This window comes from Stylophora pistillata, chromosome 3, assembly GCF_964205215.1.
Source record: "Stylophora pistillata chromosome 3, jaStyPist1.2, whole genome shotgun sequence".
NCBI classification, from domain to species: domain Eukaryota; kingdom Metazoa; phylum Cnidaria; class Anthozoa; order Scleractinia; family Pocilloporidae; genus Stylophora; species Stylophora pistillata.
The window spans coordinates 13,622,407-13,640,455 of NC_142521.1; the positions used below are offsets into that span (position 1 = coordinate 13,622,407).

General features: G+C 40.6%; 1 protein-coding gene across 3 annotated transcripts in view; it reads right to left on the reverse strand.

Moving 5' to 3' along the window:
• The window catches only part of LOC111335869 (piezo-type mechanosensitive ion channel component 1-like), a 32,808-nt gene that overhangs the window by 3,902 nt on the left and 10,857 nt on the right, over positions 1 to 18,049 (reverse strand). For all 3 annotated transcript variants that reach the window (XM_088755355.1, XM_088755354.1, XM_088755353.1), the window contains 27 exons: positions 16,862 to 17,010; positions 15,940 to 16,345; positions 15,092 to 15,271; positions 14,582 to 14,674; positions 14,121 to 14,177; positions 13,822 to 13,965; positions 13,442 to 13,643; positions 12,840 to 12,932; positions 11,135 to 11,316; positions 10,496 to 10,717; positions 9,571 to 9,836; positions 9,123 to 9,212; positions 8,330 to 8,406; positions 7,215 to 7,367; positions 6,234 to 6,610; positions 5,050 to 5,550; positions 3,907 to 3,988; positions 3,635 to 3,720; positions 3,302 to 3,348; positions 3,054 to 3,207; positions 2,296 to 2,340; positions 1,814 to 1,872; positions 1,599 to 1,706; positions 1,044 to 1,202; positions 774 to 921; positions 465 to 650; positions 17 to 121 (listed from right to left, as the gene is read on the reverse strand). In XM_088755355.1, the coding sequence (XP_088611481.1) occupies positions 17 to 121; positions 465 to 650; positions 774 to 921; positions 1,044 to 1,202; positions 1,599 to 1,706; positions 1,814 to 1,872; positions 2,296 to 2,340; positions 3,054 to 3,207; positions 3,302 to 3,348; positions 3,635 to 3,720; positions 3,907 to 3,988; positions 5,050 to 5,550; positions 6,234 to 6,610; positions 7,215 to 7,367; positions 8,330 to 8,406; positions 9,123 to 9,212; positions 9,571 to 9,836; positions 10,496 to 10,717; positions 11,135 to 11,316; positions 12,840 to 12,932; positions 13,442 to 13,643; positions 13,822 to 13,965; positions 14,121 to 14,177; positions 14,582 to 14,674; positions 15,092 to 15,271; positions 15,940 to 16,345; positions 16,862 to 17,010 (4,371 nt within the window). The remainder of the gene's footprint in view (positions 1 to 16; positions 122 to 464; positions 651 to 773; positions 922 to 1,043; positions 1,203 to 1,598; positions 1,707 to 1,813; positions 1,873 to 2,295; positions 2,341 to 3,053; positions 3,208 to 3,301; positions 3,349 to 3,634; positions 3,721 to 3,906; positions 3,989 to 5,049; positions 5,551 to 6,233; positions 6,611 to 7,214; positions 7,368 to 8,329; positions 8,407 to 9,122; positions 9,213 to 9,570; positions 9,837 to 10,495; positions 10,718 to 11,134; positions 11,317 to 12,839; positions 12,933 to 13,441; positions 13,644 to 13,821; positions 13,966 to 14,120; positions 14,178 to 14,581; positions 14,675 to 15,091; positions 15,272 to 15,939; positions 16,346 to 16,861; positions 17,011 to 18,049) is intronic.

An 18,049-nucleotide genomic window follows, 5' to 3' on the forward strand; every position in this document is an offset into this window, starting at 1 on the left:
AAAGTTAAGTTAGTACCTCAGTTTCAGAATATCCTCCTGGACGATCGGCCTTTATCTTGTCGATTTCCTTGTCAGACAACACGTTCAAAGATTTCTCTTGCGCGCTCACTTTGAATAAGGGCTGCGGAAAGAAAGGTTACCATAAAAACCTCAAATGAAGTACTGAACCTTGACTTGGACAGAAAATACTAATTCACCCGAAGAACAGCTCTCTCCTTACTTCAAGAGCAAGCCCTCATTATCAACCTTACGGCACGAGTGTTTGGAAGTTTGAGGCCTGAAGCAAAGCGAGCCAGCAAGATGTCTGCACGGGATTTGGCATCTGATTCCAGATACTATAAGACCTTCGTCGGCTGGCGTTGTGTTCATGGTAAGCTGAAATGAATTCACGTTACTTTGGGAATTAATTAATTCAGGATTACTCCTGGGAAATTAAGTCAACCTACGGCTAAGTATGCACAGACCTGGTATCCTCCGATAGACAGTGTGAACGTGGCGTCCTGAGGCAGGTTACTTGTGTATACAGAATTGATGTAGGACATGAACAAAAGAGGGAACCATATTACGATCACCAAGAGAGCCACCAGGAGTCCACCTAAGCCCCATTTGCTAATGGTCCAATACTTTTGGCCCCTAGCTTGAAACCATGTCTAAACAACAATGAAAAGGAACGGATTAACCTGTATACAGTTCTCTATTCCTGGATCAAGTTTACTTCAAAAGCTATTCATTCAAAAACTCCAGGGGACTGCTACTGGAAAAACTACTCTCACCTTCTCGGATTCTCTGTAACACTTCAAGACATAAATGTTAGCATAAATATCCTCCATTTTGAGCCAGTGATACAAGGTCAGCGTGGTATCTGTACAAACCCAGTCCAACACACTACGCAACTCCAGAAGGAAGGGAATGGCCTGGAAACTAATAATAAAACAGGTGATATAACCCAATCTTAAAATAATTTCGTAACAGATCATTAAGCAACATTTTGGGTGATAAATTTCGACCCAAGAAATACTCTTTTCAACAACAAACAGACTTACCCCTGGAAAAGAATTCCGCTAGTCAAGGTATAACTCTTTGTCAAAAAATTACCCAGAATCCTGGTTGGGTAACCGCAACGCACTTGATAGGCAGACAGGCCAAAGTACATACACATGAAGATGTACATGAAGATTGCTGGAATGTTCTCGATAAAAGGCCTTGAGAGAGTACAAAACATGTACCGTACAATTATTTCTGATTTTGATGATTTTCTCAAAATGTACTTCAACCACCTTTACAAATTATAGCAACAACATAAGACGTCGAAAAACGTTGCGACTAAAGCTTGGGCAATACTAAATCTGATACCATATGTGACGATTCAAACAGAAGCCTTCTCGGGTTTCTCTGAAGAATTCTCTACTCACCGAAATCCAAGGAAGTCGTTAGCGAACTACCGTACATTGTAGTTGATGTATTCGATTTACATTTAACAAGTCCTTACGAAAACGATATGATCAGCAACTACGAAACATTTCTGTGAGCTATGACTAAGACGAAATATTTCGCACTCCGTCGTCGAGTGAAGATCTTTATTTTCTTTCCTTACATACCTCTGCGTAACAAGCGGCACGATGAAAAACATGAACAAGTGGAATGAAATCACCAAGGAAACATTGAATATCAGCTTTGCAATCACAAACTTCCGTAGATACAAATATCTGCCATGAAAAATTAACAGAAAATGTTAAAGCGTACGCCACTTGCACAAACAACAATGTCAAAGAGTTGCACAGTAAGCACTTCCAGTCCAGAAAATCAGACTTACCTGTCAATGACAATGAGGAAAAACTGTGATAACAACATGTAAAGAAAGGTTTTCGGCACCTACAAAAAATTTCAGTGAAATATTAATTCGATAATGTCTGAGAAACAAATCGTCCAACCGTTTTCATTCAACGACACAGTCTTCAAAGTGGAAAAATTACGAGAGCGCTGGCTAGATTGAGTGTTATCGAGAAGACTACAGAGTGGACGACGTTAAATGACCAAGTACTGTCTGTAACAGTCCTCTTTTGAGCAATGGAATACGCATACTCGACAAGAAAGGAGGATCATCCTTTCTTATCTACCAGGTATTCAGGACCAACACAGCCTTCATTTTTTTAATTTCTCCGTATTTGGGTGGGGATTGACGTCTTAAACACTTCTTCAAATTCATCTGCATTTGTAATTTCAGCATGAGCCTGCTGAAATTACTCTTCGTGATTTGGTATCTAAGCTAACAAGAAAAACGAGAACACAACTTACCACATTTTGTTCGATTATCTGCATGAATTGCGCTTGCGGTTTCGGCTACAAACACAAGAGAAGAAAGAAGAATAGTGAACAAAAATACATTAAGCACAACTGACTCATATTCATTTCTCGTTAATTCTCGATTTAAGTCTTAAGACTGCTACGTGAGTTTTAACTCATATTATTTCTTTTCCCGAAGAGTAATACCACAGAGCAATCAATAAGAAAAGAGCAAATCTTGTACTAAAAGATATTCCATTTTTAATCGATAGAAGACGCACATTTGGCGGGTATAAAGTTACGTGGATTGACAGAAAATGCCCGTTTAGAGGAAAAAAGTTTCCTTTACATGTCAATTAACATCACACATCCCGGTAAGCAGACACGGTCATTGTCAAGGGAAATCATACGAACTTTTAAAACACTCAAGAGTAATCAAGTTTCGGTGTTCTGAACGCACCGCTACTCGACACAATATCAATCATGTTTTCGCGTTTTTGTAAATTAAAATCGGTAGCAACTGATGTGTTTTACTAGTTGCAAATTTCCATATCAAAATGTAACTTGCACTCCTTCAAGCAGTCCCTTTCTGAAGCTGTTCTCGAAAGCAATCAGCACCAGTCATAGACGTTGACTTTGCGTCCAGACTTTTTCTAATCATGAGGTATTGAAATGTTCCGCACTCTTCACTGACTACCTACGGTCTTGTTGTAAGCGTTATTCATAATCCAAGCTGATACTGATGCAAATAATTCTCAGAAATTCCTTACCTCAGGAGAGGAGAAAGCTGACCAACTGAACACAATTATGATGAAGATAATAAACTGACACGCGAACATCATAGCATAAACATCCACAGCACCGGAGCCAACTTCAGGATCATAAATACGACGCAGAAAAGTAACCACAGGATGGCATAATCCACTGAAGAAAGAATAAAATTGACAAACGTATGAAGATAGACAAATCTGCCATAGTTGAATCTGAAGTTAACAAAAATGTTACGAGTTAAATTTACCATTCTTGCTTGCTATGTCTCCCTTCACCATCCGTCGCATTGGTCGTCTTAAAGAGAAACTAGATTAGTATCTTACTTGTTTTACGTATTATGTTTTCTCTACTGATGAATAAAGGAAGGTGAAATCAGCGTTTGAACCTACAGACACATTACGCCGGTTTGTCTCAAATATCTGTAGACGAAAATGACGGTATAACCTTATTTTTATCGCGAGAATCCCTCTGTGAGGACGGTTAGTTTGAATATATTTCCCTCCCTCGTTAGCGGTGGTAGTGTCGATTTCCCAGAATTCTTACGCAGGTGAACAATACAAGAGCGACACTTAAAACAAACCTGCGAATGCTGAGTTGATATGCTGCTCTCGATGGAAGATGATCTGTCCAGCACAATAGAGCCAGAATTTACATTACTCAATGGACCTAGTAAAATAATGACGAAAAAATTACTATTAACCGTGCACTTCAAACTTCTAGTTTCTGGCTCCAAACGTTGGCGCTCTGGAGGCGAAGAATGAAAAAATTTAGTGGTTACGTTCTCTCAGCCTCGCCTCTCATTTTAGCGGCTATATCACTCAAAACTTTTACAAACCCACTAGTTGCAAATACCTGGTGATATGGGTGACATTGGCGGCTCATCGGTATCCTCGCCTTCTTCTCGATTCGCTTTGTCTCTCCACAAACCGTGAACCTAAATTCGAACATGCAAATATTAAGGCTGGCACGGTTGGTTGAGAATTTAAAGGCTGTCACTCAAAATAAATATGAGGTATACTGCAAACGGTTGATGCCTCGGCCTCCGACGTAGTTTAATATCTGGTGATTATTCCTTTCAGTCAATTTTTATTAGTTCGATAGCTCAACAACACAGTTATTTTATGGTGTTTTTGTAATCCACCTGTTCTTTAAAATACGAGAAATGTTTCGGTGAAGCTGATCTGCAATTAGAATCTCCTTTTATCTAAAGCTGGATTATAATAACTTGTAAATTTGTGTTATCAAATTTAATTGAACAAGCTTGCTTTATATCTCCCAAGTAGATGTTGATGACGTCTGCGCCTTCAGCAACCCTTAGACACCTCTCGTGCCCTTCAAACTTCCCCCGTACTTCACATCTCGATGAACGTACAGAGACGCATTCGCCAATTCTTAACTTGGTGGAAGTTTTACTGGTCCACCAGGAAACCAAATGAGAGAAACAGAGTCACTGACTGCATTTAAGAGTGGCCAGTCTGAAATTATATAGTTATTTATGACTTTTCTCTTGCATTTACCACTGTTTGATTTGTTTTGTTTTGTTTCGTTTTGTTTTGCTTTGCTTTGTTTTGTTAGTTTCTTAATTTGAGGACCCTGTTTGATTTGTTTTGTTTTGTTTCGTTTTGTTTTGCTTTGCTTTGTTTTGTTAGTTTCTTAATTTGAGGACCCTTCCGTAAACCATATCTTGTAACGTTAGTATCCTCAAGCAAGATCACAACTACTAAAAGAGAATAAAGGCTGATAGTTTCTAAAGAAACTGTTTGGGGCTGCGTTGGCGGGGGTAACGAAATAATTTGGATATATCAACAAAGTTGAAATGGTAAATTGGCCACCGCAACGATTACAAAAGCTGACGTTTCGAGCGTTAGCCCTTCGTCGTTAGCCCTTCGCTCCGACGAAGGGCTAACGCTCGAAACGTCAGCTTTTATAATCGTTACGGTGGCCAATTTACAATTTCAACTTTGTTGATATATCCATACTAAAAGAGAATGTTACCTTCAAGGAATATCTATGAAAGAACAGCACCAAGAGCAACAGCAGATCATAAGCAGACGTGTGTCCATCCCGTTCAATACCAATTATTCTTGGTGTACACAACGGACTGTTCTTTTCCAATCCGTCAGACGGATTACAATCAACGATTTCGATAAACTGAAACTTGAAAAGATACTTAAAAACGATTACAACTTGTGTGTACGTCATTACGGCGATCCAGAAGATCTTTGTCGGCCTGGGGATGGACAACATGCCCCACAGGAACACCAAGAAAGGAAGTGGCAACGATAAGACGCTAGCGTACACCATGTGGTTTAAAATCATCAGCATGTAGCACAAGATGTCGGTGTTTGCCAAGAGCGCGTAAACGAAGGCTATTGTTAAACGAGAGATGCGCATGTTGGATTTACGCCAGCTCGCGCTTCCGTCGGCATCGTCCAGATCGAAGTTTGACGCAGACCATGCGTCCTCGTCCTCCGTGGTAAACCGTGACGTCATACTCTGCGGGTTAAATAACAACTTGTTAAAATATCGCGTGAGGGTGGGGTGGAATCTAGGCTGTAATCTCCTACAATTGTATAAGCCACACTAGTTTCGTGCTCTTTCTAACTGTAAACTATATGAATTAACATAACATATTCTTGGACTTCGAGGATATTTACCATGAGAACGTTTAAATACAGCCACCAGGCATCGCTCTTTACCCACAGAGCATTGCCCTCTCTTCACAACAATCGAAAGACCGGGAGAATAAGCAGGCGACTAAAATCTCAATGCCATGTTTCTTGTAAAGTTCATATCCACCTTAACGATTACAAAAGCTGACGTTTCGAGCGTTAGCCCTTCGTCGGAGCGAAATTATTTAGTTACTCCCACCGACTCAGCCCCAAACAGTTTCTTTCGAAACTATCAGCCTTTATTCATATCCACCTTGTTGACCCTTTGTCCCCTAAGATAGACCAGCATCTAATTTCTCCTTACAATATCACCCCTGAATCGCACATTAAGGTAGCGAGAATAAAGGAAATGAACAGCAACTAAAGAAGCTCGTTCAACAAATTGTCCTCATCATCATCTTAGGAAATGTATAGAGAAAAGAACAGAGAATATGCGTACTGATTTTAGGGTATAATGAATTGAATGTAGGTTACAAAATGCAAGGAAAAAAGTATCCTCACACGCACCTTCGTATCTGCTTCGGGATCCGAAGCTTCACCGAACCGAATGCGCACACTTCCGTAACCGAGCTTAGCAAGACGCAGCCTCTCGAATCTCTTCTCCTTTTGTTCTCTCTTAAGCTGGCCGGCTATCTCTCTGTAGTCTTTTGAGATGTCATTTAACAAGTCGATGACTTTGTCCACAGCTATAGCGATATAATAATACAACCAACTCCACCATTTAGTAATTTTGTAGACGAACCCATCCTGCTGGCCGTCATCGCCACGCGCTTCCGGGACGCAAACTTCTACGAATTCATCTTCGTTGTCAATTGAACTGCTAGAACTCTTTCGACCAGAGGCTGCGCCTCCTGAGGCCTCTCCCGGGACTTCGCTTGGTTTCTCTGTGATCAAAATTGTTTTAACAAAATGAGGATGTGAGAAAATCATTCTCAAACGTTTCTAGCAACAGGGTAGGGGGTAGGGGGTAGGGGGTAGGGGGATAGGGGTTAGGGGGGTAGGGGGGTAGGGGGTAGGGTAACCACTGAAGTTAAAATTGATGTGGAATGCTCAGACGCGGTCTGATTAATGAAGTGGACTCATCAAAGAGATGGTCCTTGCCGCGAATTCGGCTAAATCTGAATAAATCTCGAAAGTTTTCACCATTCATCAACCCTTTGACACCTACGTGTGACTAACATCTAATTTCTCCTTACAATATCACCCCTGAATCAAACATTAAGGTCAGGAGAATAAAGGAAATGATCACCAACCAAAAAAGCTCTTGATTATCAAACAAATTCTTCTTGTTTGCACTCAAGGAAATGTATAGAGAACAGTAGGGAGAATATACATGCTGATGGTAAGATGTAAAGGCTTTTGTTTTTTCAGGGTTAAAATTGATTTTTAAATCTCGACGTTTCGGCAATGTACGCTTTCTATTTCGTTTCTTTTCTTTTATCTTCTTTGCTTCTTTCTTGTCCCTTTTTCGATAGACAGAAGACATACCCTTGTTTCCAATCTCCTCAGCTACACCTCGACCTCCTTCTGCCTCAGCGGGACTGCGACTTCTGTCATGCGTTGGACTCCCTGTGACCGATTCGCCCTCAGACTCCGCCTCTGATTCACTTTCAAACCACTTGTAATCACCAGAGTAAATTGCTGCATAAGATAAAAGAAACCAGAGCGGGATTAGTCAAGCGCTACCAATCAAATACAAAGAAATAGAAGCCAAAAAAAATGGTTTGTAATATACAAGGAATTATTAAGATAATTAAGCTCCACATCATGGAATTGTATTGTATTGTATTGTATTTATTGTATTTAAAGATTTGTACTTTGTACAGGTGGGAGAACAATAGGACACGTAGTCCCCTACTAGGTTCACCCACCAAAACCCAACCCACCCATCCTACCCCAGGGGAGGACATCCATCACACAGTAATCTCGTGTGTGGGAAATTAACGTCTCCTACCCTAACCCTGCAGGGGACGGGACCTCCATTTATTAGTCCCTATCCGAGAAGACTAGAATATCAAACCATTTCTTGATTTTGTAGAAAGGTAGCATATTCTTCACACTTGTTTTAAGACCTTGAGTGTTGGTCCGCGGCCGGGGGCTCGAACCCTCGACCTCCCGCACAACAGTCCAGCGGTCTATCCATTGAGCTAACTGGGAGGACGAGTGACAAATAATTGTCGCTAGAGTGACAAATAATTAGCCAAGTTTAAACACGGGTTTGTAATCTGCCATGATGGAACTGTTCAGAAATCAAGCATTAACTCGGGTATGATAAGAGCAATTGTTAACCAAGCCAAATTAATGACGCATGCCTTATCTACATCAATTCAGAACCGAATTCTTTACATGTACAACACTTCAAAACAGGTTGCGAAAGTAATGATAACCAAATGCGGCGATTGTTACGAATACAGTGGATGACAAAGAGACAATTTAATCAAAACGTCTATCGGTTGGTAGCTTTAAGTTTTCTGAGGCTGGTGCACGATTGAGCAAGCTCCTTTAAATAAAAAACTGCGTAAAGCAAACACTGACTACGCGAGTCTCTGGCAGAAAGTTTTCCAAAACTGAAAAACTAACGGTGGCATTACAGACTATATTACCTTCATAGTGTGACTGTGGTTCGAACTGCACTCCTGTCGGGTGTAACTTGGCCAGCTTCTGTTTCAGCTTATGTAGCCTTTGTTTACGACAAAGACAACAAAAAAAAGTTGTAAAAATATTAGAATACTGTCAGTTACAACGAGGCACCAAGCTAAAACGAGCAGTGGAAAGTTGGCGTTTTCACAGTGTGGCATCTCATCTTCTGAGTAACACTACAATGTGGCAGGGGGAGAGGGAGAGGGAGAGGGAGAGGAAGGGGGAGGGGGAAAGGAAGAGGGAGGGGAGAGGTAGAGGAAGCGGGATGGGGAGGGGGAGAGGGAGGGGGAGGGGAGAGGTTGCGGAAGAGCCAGCCTCACTTCACTATTTCGCAATCTATAACTAGTAGCATCATTACGAAAGATGAATTTATTTGATAAATAATAAGGTGTCTGTCCATTTAGATTTTTGAACATCATAACGGCTTTGGCAAAAAGCCTCTGATTCCTTAGGTTTTTCCAATGAAGTCTACGGAACAGGTCTAGAGCACTACAATCATAAGGGGCAGACAACAATATACGAGCCGCACGGTTCTGGCGCTTCTGAAGTTTTTCGGCCAGACTTGTACTACAGCAATCCTATACTAAGCTGCAGTAGTCAAACTGGAGGCTTTACCAAACCATTGAAGATATTCAAAAGAGTGTAGAATGGCACAAAATCTCGAGTGCGCTTGATTAAGCCCTCAATTAGGCGCATTAAAATGAGTTTCCAGGTTTTTTCTAATAAGGCCGCAAGGTTAACAAGTCTTCCACTTACGATTTCCTAATTCTATCCATTTTTCCTTTGTCCTCTCGTCTCACGGCATCCAACTGTGCGCGAACATGTTCATCAACTAACTCAGCACCCCTGAAGAAAACCAACATACATCCATGAATAAAATTCACAATAAAGACTCGAGACCACATAAGGCGTTATCTATAACTGTGATACAAATAAGAATTTCTCAAATCTTCATTATCTGTGAGTAAAGTCGTATAAGTCCTGATCAGCATCAATGACGACATTGAAAATGGAGAGATATTTTCAGGGGGGGGTACAAAGGTAAGAACGACGAAATGTACCATTAAAAAACTACAAAGGCTGGGTTCGTGACGCAGATTCCTGTAACAGTATCACTTAGAAGAAGCATGCGCTCTCGCTGCTGCCATATCTATTCTCCCCCTTCTAGAAGTGCGAAACATATCTATTTTTAACTGCCGCTGACCTGCTGGCCATGTCTGACTGCTCTCTGTGATCACGCACCACGTGCTTGAAATAATCTGATGTGAATACACGATACTGTAGGACAAGGAAAGTAAAGCATGCGCAGTCCATAGCAAGTCCCGTGTCATCCGGAGCCACGCAATGATCAATCTTGGTTTGCACGCTGTTCTTGTAGCCACCCTCTCTCAAACAGTACAAGCTTAACAACTGTAACGCCCAGCAGCCGGTGTGTTTTTTCACATATTCTACATAGACACAGGATACAAGCTGCGGGAAAGAAACAAAGAGGAAATCATATAGGAACGAGAAGTTAAAATGATTTCAATCTTAGACATTGATTAATGAAAAATTCACAAAAACAGAATAGAACAACTGCATTGAAAATTACGTAAATGAGCCAAACAAAACACACAAACATGTAACGAAGTGATCCTTAGGTATAACCTAATAGTAAAGAAATCGCAGAGAAGGAACTCTAAAAAAATTCAGACCTCAATGGATTTTAAACCCGTACTGTCGAAGCCTAAATCTTTGAATACTTCTTTCTCTGAAATTTCTTTCATTGCAGCTACGTTCAGTTCGTTACTTCTTTATCCTCAACAGAACAAGGTATTTTTTTCACTTATATGTGAATGACTGTAAACCGACCACATAGGTCGCGTAGTCCCCAGTCCTCCTCTCAAAGCTGGAAAATACTAAAGCGCGAGCAGCACATTCGATTGGGCGCGACTGGGGAGGAAAAAATCCACGGAGAACGAAATTTCATCCGCGATCCTTTTGAAGGAGGGTACGGAAAAATTCAGTTCTTTGGATTGTCAGAGACTTCTCACGACCATGAAATCTAGGAAAACTTCCAAAATAATTTACAAGGTTCGCAGTCATTAATGCTAGCAAAGTTTCCACACAAACAAAGAGGGTCTTTTTACCTGTAGACAAACTTTAGCCAAAAGTGTGAAGTAATTGTAACCTATGAAGATCTTCCAAAGTATGAACAGTCTTGTTCTCGGCTGAAGGTAGAGCGCTTGGCCGTGCCACAGGAAGAAGAAACACCACAAAATAAAACCAAAGTTGAAAATGCTGATGGTGCTTTGCACTGTGATGTATACAACGGCTAAAGTCACCCAGTACATGTGTTGAAATACGAACACCTGCGATGATAAAGTTAACAGATACTTTCTGTGTAGAGCGGCAGGTGTAGTTTGATAAAAGTTGTGTCTTACATTAGGCTGCCATTTCAATAGCTGAGCGGGGGGGATGGGGGGGGGGAGGTTTTCGGGAGGGGAGGTGTTCGAAGTGCGGGGTCGGAAAACATTCGCACCCATAATTACTGCCAGCCATTGCGTAAAAATAAAATGCAAAGTGTTGCACGGGACCTGGGGAATAGTGGTATGTCATTGACTCAAGCCGTGTGATACACTGATCGTGATGGCGCAGTTGACGAAAGTAAGGTTTTCTTTGTTTTTCCTAACGGAGAACATTGTTTTGTTGTTGTTCACCAATGTTTACGAGGGCTGATAACTGACTACTAATCCAAGAAAACGTCAAGTAGATGAATAAAAATCTACCTTAACAAAGTCGAGCCAAGTTATGTTCCACATAAAGTCTGGAGTGACAGTTTTTCCGCGGCTTCCTCGCCTTTTGGAATTCAAACCTGAACCTGAAGAAGCTTGCTCAGTTGATCGTTTGAAACGCTCGATAGAAAACACGTTTTCTTGACAACAGGCGAATAGCAGTTGGAAGAAATCACCTGAAAATAAAACCACGCATTATCAGTCAAAAGTCATTCGATTGGAATCGAGGCAAACTTCGATGTCCCAAGCAGGAAAAGAACCAGACAGTTAACCTCAAAGAGTAGCGTCCATTGTAATGGAGCAATACAGTTTATGTTCGTGGGTATGAATGTGTCTTGGGCCTGAAGAAGAGTCATTGTGGCCCGAGCCGCTAGGCGAGAGTTCTGACAAGGGCCCAAAACATATTTATGCCCAAGAACATAAACTGTATTATCATTTTTATCCCTCTGGAGGGTATTGAGATAAAGACACACACACACACACACACACACACACACACACACACACACACACACACACACACACACACACACACAGACACACACACACACACACACACACACACACACACACACACACACACACACACACACACACACACACACACACACACACACACACACACACACACACACACACACACACACACACACACACACACACACACACACACACACACACACACACACACACACACACACACACACACACACACACACACACACACACACACACACACACACACACACACACACACACACACACACACACACACACACACACACACACACACACACACACACACACACACACACACACACACACACACACACACACACACACACACACACACACACACACACACACACACACACACACACACACACACACACACACACACACACACACACACACACACACACACACACACACACACACACACACACACACACACACACACACACACACACACACACACACACACACACACACACACACACACACACACACACACACACACACACACACACACACACACACACACACACACACACACACACACACACACACACACACACACACACACACACACACACACACACACACACACACACACACACACACACACACACACACACACACACACACACACACACACACACACACACACACACACACACACACACACACACACACACACACACACACACACACACACACACACACACACACACACACACACACACACACACACACACACACACACACACACACACACACACACACACACACACACACACACACACAAAATGAAACATGACAACAAAAATCATCCAAGAATGCGAGCGGGTTAAAATACATTGAGCTTGCCAAATCTCCTTCTAAGCCCGCAAAAGACGCCACATTGCACGACAAAGTGATAATAATCAGCAACAGTCTCAGGGAAAAAAATATATTGTGACAGGAAAGTTAAGCCAAATCCAACAAACGTGACACACGACAAAAGAAGTTTACTCTAAGTCTTACCTAAAAGACAGCTTGCCAAATCTCCTTCTAAGCCCGCAAAAGACGCCACATTGCACGACAAAGTGATAATAATCAGCAACAGTCTCAGGGAAAAAAATATATTGTGACAGGAAAGTTAAGCCAAATCCAACAAACGTGACACACGACAAAAGAAGTTTACTCTAAGTCTTACCTAAAAGACACTTAGGGTCGGGAGGGAGCTTGACATCGGTTAAATACAGCCAATGAACGAGGTTGGGCTTCAACGCATTGGTCCAGGGATAAGCTATATCGGGAGGAAAATATGGCCACGTTTAGAAATTTATTTAGGTACACACAAAGAAAGGCAATTTAAGCAAGTCAAGTTGACCACGGCTTATAAAAGGTCTTAACGCCTGACAGCAGATTTAACGGCTTAATGAATTAAAATGCACGATCTTGCCAGAAATATTCGCATTCCACGCTCCGATGTTCTGCCACCGAGCTACAGAGAGCTGTCTTTACTAAGTTAGGCTATTGCCAGGTTCATTGTGGTTTAGTGCGGTTCTCACACTACAGCTCAGGATAAACATAAATCCAAATGGAAATATGAAAAAAGGAGATAGCCTGGCGGTTAAATTGAGGTGTAAATGTTTAGAGAGCAGCAAAAATGAAACTACTGAAACCACTGAAGTACAAAACAGATATTTAACTTTAACAGACTAAGGACAGCGCCACGAACCGATACTAGTAATCCATCGATAAAGTTTAATCCTCAAATAAAGTTTAATCCTCAAAAAGAACTATGTTTCTTACCCAAGCACAGTGCTGGAGGCCATCCCAAAACTAAAAGATACTGCAGAGGAAGGAGCACCGCCAGGAAGCCCACATAAACAGGCCACACAATCGAGCAGTTCTGTCGGCCCAGTACCAAAAAGGTCCCTAGCCATATAGCATATACCACTGAAGTGATGTCACAACGCACAGCCATGTTTATTACGATCATAACCAAGCAAACCTGAAAACAGTGACAAGATAGTCATGCATATCCAAAAATCTCTACTTGGCCTTACATCCGATACAAGCGGTAAACAGCCGTCAAAACGCGATCTACAGCGCGATCTACATTGTGAAATACAGCATCAGACTTCCTAATAACTGATAATAATAATAATAAAGATTTGACGTAAACTTACCTCCCAACCAAAGTGGAAGAAAAATTTGTTGAACAAATATTTAATACAATTCACAAATCCTTCATCGGCATCGGGTCTGGTTATTCCCGGAAACAAAATTCCGGCATCTGGTTCTTTCAAATTATTTCTCCAACGGTACAGTTTCTGTCGGAAAAGATTTTTATTTAGGACGTTCATGAGACAATCCATTAAGCAGGTTAGCAAACATTAGTACAGCAAACAAATGAAAGACAAAATGAAATAAACAAAAGAAGAAACCAAGGAGAGAGGTGTTCTTCTGATGGAACCCCTTCGCCTACCTGATGATGTTTGATGACAGCGTGCAACACAATAACTATCACGATCAGCAGGTATCCCTACAAAAAAATATTACAAACAAGACCATCTTTAACCCTTTCACTCTCAAGATCTCATGAGTAATTCTCCTTACTGTCTGCCATACAATTCTTATGATGATAGTTTGGAGAATTTGGTATTGAATCAACTAATAATATAATACCCAGATTAATAAATTTTTTCAATTCTCATCACTTATCTGCTTGATGTTGTATTGATACAGTAATGAGAAATTCTGTTTTGGTCACCTATGGGAACTAAAGGGTTAATAACTCTTGTGAAAAGAAAGAACAGAGAAAACAATTTTCTGAGACGTCGGCCGTGCGTCTGGGCTAATAGATCTTAGGCTACAATCAGTCATAGAGACAGAGGGCGTAATGATCAGTTCGGGCATATATTAAAACGTGATACACGTGTTCATTACCTTTATGTCTTCTGAGATGTTATCTGTCTTGTAAAAGCCAACCCACAATGCATTGTTGATAAAATGATTAAAAGAGGACGGTCGAGGCAGGGTCTGAGGACAAAGAGAACAGGAAGATAAAAAGGATCCAAACATGCTTTTTGAAATCTCTACTTTGCGAGCTCTACTTTATGCCGGACTGATTCAATCCAGCTATACTTGACAAGATTTTCACAATAAAGCACAGCCTGTTCCAAGCTATCAACCAAAAGACAGGGTCGAAAGGGCGAGCGACAAACGTCGGCTGTTGTTGTCAAAGAAATTGCTTTTCAATTTCTATTCTTTGCCTGCTCTCGTCGTTTCTCTCGTGCCCACACTTTTGCTCATATTCGCGCATCATAGCTTTTCTTTTTTCGTATCATTGAAATAACTCCCTCTTCGTTGCAACGAAAGATTACGCTCCCAAGTTCATTCGGCGTCAGAAGGCGTCAGCTACTTTCAAACGTTATTGTTCCTAGCACACAAGCTTACCTGGTCTGTACAGTTGTGTTGAAATAAGTCGGCTTGTACAAATCTCAGCTGATAAACCATTTTACTTAGAATAACAAGCGAGCTCCATATCAGAAAACAGTAAGATAAGGCTCTCTGAAGAAGATGCGATGGCATAGAGATACCAAGCAGAATGATAATCACTGCGTTGATAGCACAGACCTAAAAGAAAATAACGCACGACGGGTAAACAAAGACAATTGGTGTTTGTATGCGAAAAGACCAGAAAATTGAAACAGCACAAATCACCAAATTAACTATTAACTAAGTCTAACACTTTTTTTCTATTTCTCTTCAAAAAGAGAGTGGATCATTCAAAATCCTCTGTTCCTTATTTCGCCGAGTGGGTGACTGGCCGATTAGATAGCTGTCTCATACTGTAACGCAGTCTAAAGGAAACGGCTGCAAAAAGCTTTAAGTTAGAGTAGTTTCCATACATTTGATTGATTCCCCAATTTCCGGTACTTTTCATAAACGTGTGAACTGTGGAGTTGTGCAGTTATCATGGACTGCGTGTTTTACACCTCCCTCAATCATGTCACATTACTGCGCTGTTTCAGGGGAGTTTTAAGGGTGATTTTCTTAAGTTGTGATTGGAGGATTACGTGAATCCACTTTGTTTGTTTCTCCTTTCAGATATCCGTTGCGATAAAAACTATCGGCTGCATTTATGTGAATGTATAATGTACTATGTATTTCACACTTCCCTCAGTCATGTTGCATACCTTCCGAGAACTATTGCGCTGTTTCAGAGTGATAATAAAATCGCAAAAAGAAATAGCTTTTAACCTTACAATCAGCATAATATCGTAAAAAAACAGAACTCTAACCTGATGAAGCACCACACAAATCAGCGTCAAATTGACAAGCTTCAACATGTGTAGCTCCCCTACCCTCCAAAGAAACACAGTCAGGTCATTGTAAAAGTTCACTATCTTGATGAGTGCCACGACCAATAAAGACTTCTGGGTAATCGGCCTAGTCCCTCGAGCACTGCCTGATGGCCCGGCACCATCTTGTTGAGAAGTTGATGGTGAAACATATGGGTCAACGGCTCCTCTGGCGGAGGAGTGGTGCATGGTAGAATTATTTCGCACTTTTAGATCAATCATGGCCAGAAACGGACGATGGAAGAAATGAAGTTGTATAACAATGATGATTGAAAAGGCTGTAGGAGTGAGAAGCTCTAACAAAAGGCTGGCTTTTGTATGTTGACGAAGTCCAAGGTTGTATAACCTGTTAAGAAACATGATGACGATAGGCGAACGTTAATTGTTGGTGAACAATGCAGCAAACAAAAATCATAATCTAAGGAAATTTTTCCTTTTAAAATAATTATGCACCCTTATCACACTGCAAATTTTGGTCAAGTCGAGCAGCCCAGTGAAAAAAGAAAGAAAGAAAAAAGGACGGGAGTTCTAAATACAGAACATTCGCCGTCTTGTGGGAGGGACACTTTGTTGTTGGAAATAAATCAAGTACTTTTTTTAAATTTGCAATAGCAATCTAGGGACAGAACTGCCAGTGTTGGAGATTGTCTACATAGTATTATAGTATGGATAAAGTTATGCAGATTAATTGTCAGTACTAAAACAAGTCGTATACCATTGCTAAAAATACTTTTTCAAGTGGTTCTTTGTATAATGCAAAGGTCAAATTGCAGAAAACAAGATGTTGCTAAATAATAATGAATAACAAAATGATAAAGTGGAGTCATTGCTTGTCCAGACAGGCCAACAGGTTTGCACTTACCATTGATCTGACAGTCCAGTAGCATTATGCCAGTAAACTGGCATGTTGTCAAACTGGTATGTGTAGATAAGTAACAAGATACAGATTGAATAAATCACCATCACCCACCACAGGGGGCGAAGGATTAATCTCCACGTAGCAATGGATATCTTCGAAAAAAAAAAAAAAAAGAGAAGAAAGAAAAGCCATCATTTTTTTTTATTATTTCATATTACTATAAGGTCGTAGTAGTAGCTAGTATGATAAATATTGTAAGAAATAGACAAATTTTTTGAGAGACATGTTTCGGCATGCTTATGCCATCTTCAATCAATGAGTAACAGAACGTGAGTAATTATATAACAGACAAGTAGATAAATAAAATATTTACAGTATGATGTACTACAAAAGCGGGTACTAATTACAACGTGACATCAAACATCACATACCCTTTTTACAACGTGACACCAAACATCACATACCCTTTTTACAACGTGACACCAAACCTAACATACCCTTTTTACAACGTGACACCAAAACTCGAATATTTTTAAGCACTTCAACGCGTCTCCTTGTAAGAACAAATACTCCCTTTCTTTCTTTAGTATTTTGGATTCTGCTAACAACTCAATTGATTTAAAACTCAAAAAAGCTTTTTATATAAATAAGATCAAACCTGAACTTACAAACAATTACAGCATTATATAACACTTTTCTGGCGTTTTAGTTCACACCTTTGACGTTTGGTGTCACGTTGTAATTAGTACTCCCTTTTGTATTACATCATACTGTAAACATGTTATTCATCTACTTGTCTGTTATATATTTACTCACGTTCTGTTACTTATTGATTGAAGATGGCATAAGCATGCCCAAACATGTCTCTCAAAAAAGTTGTCTATTTCTTACAATATTTCATATTACGTATGATACACGATCTTTCACAGTAGAGAGCGCTATTTATGCAATAGCAAAAATCAGACCTGAAAAAAAAAAAAAAAAAAAAAAAATCAGGCCTGTACGGGATTCGAACCACTGACCTCTGCGATACTAGTGCAGCACTCTACCAATTGAGCTAACAAGCCAACTGGGAGCAGGCCGTTAAGTTGATTCGTAATAAACCCGTGATGATAAATCAGATACAATGTAACAGGCAGGGTAACACGCATATATACATTGAATATTTCATATTAGCTGATTACTTAGAGG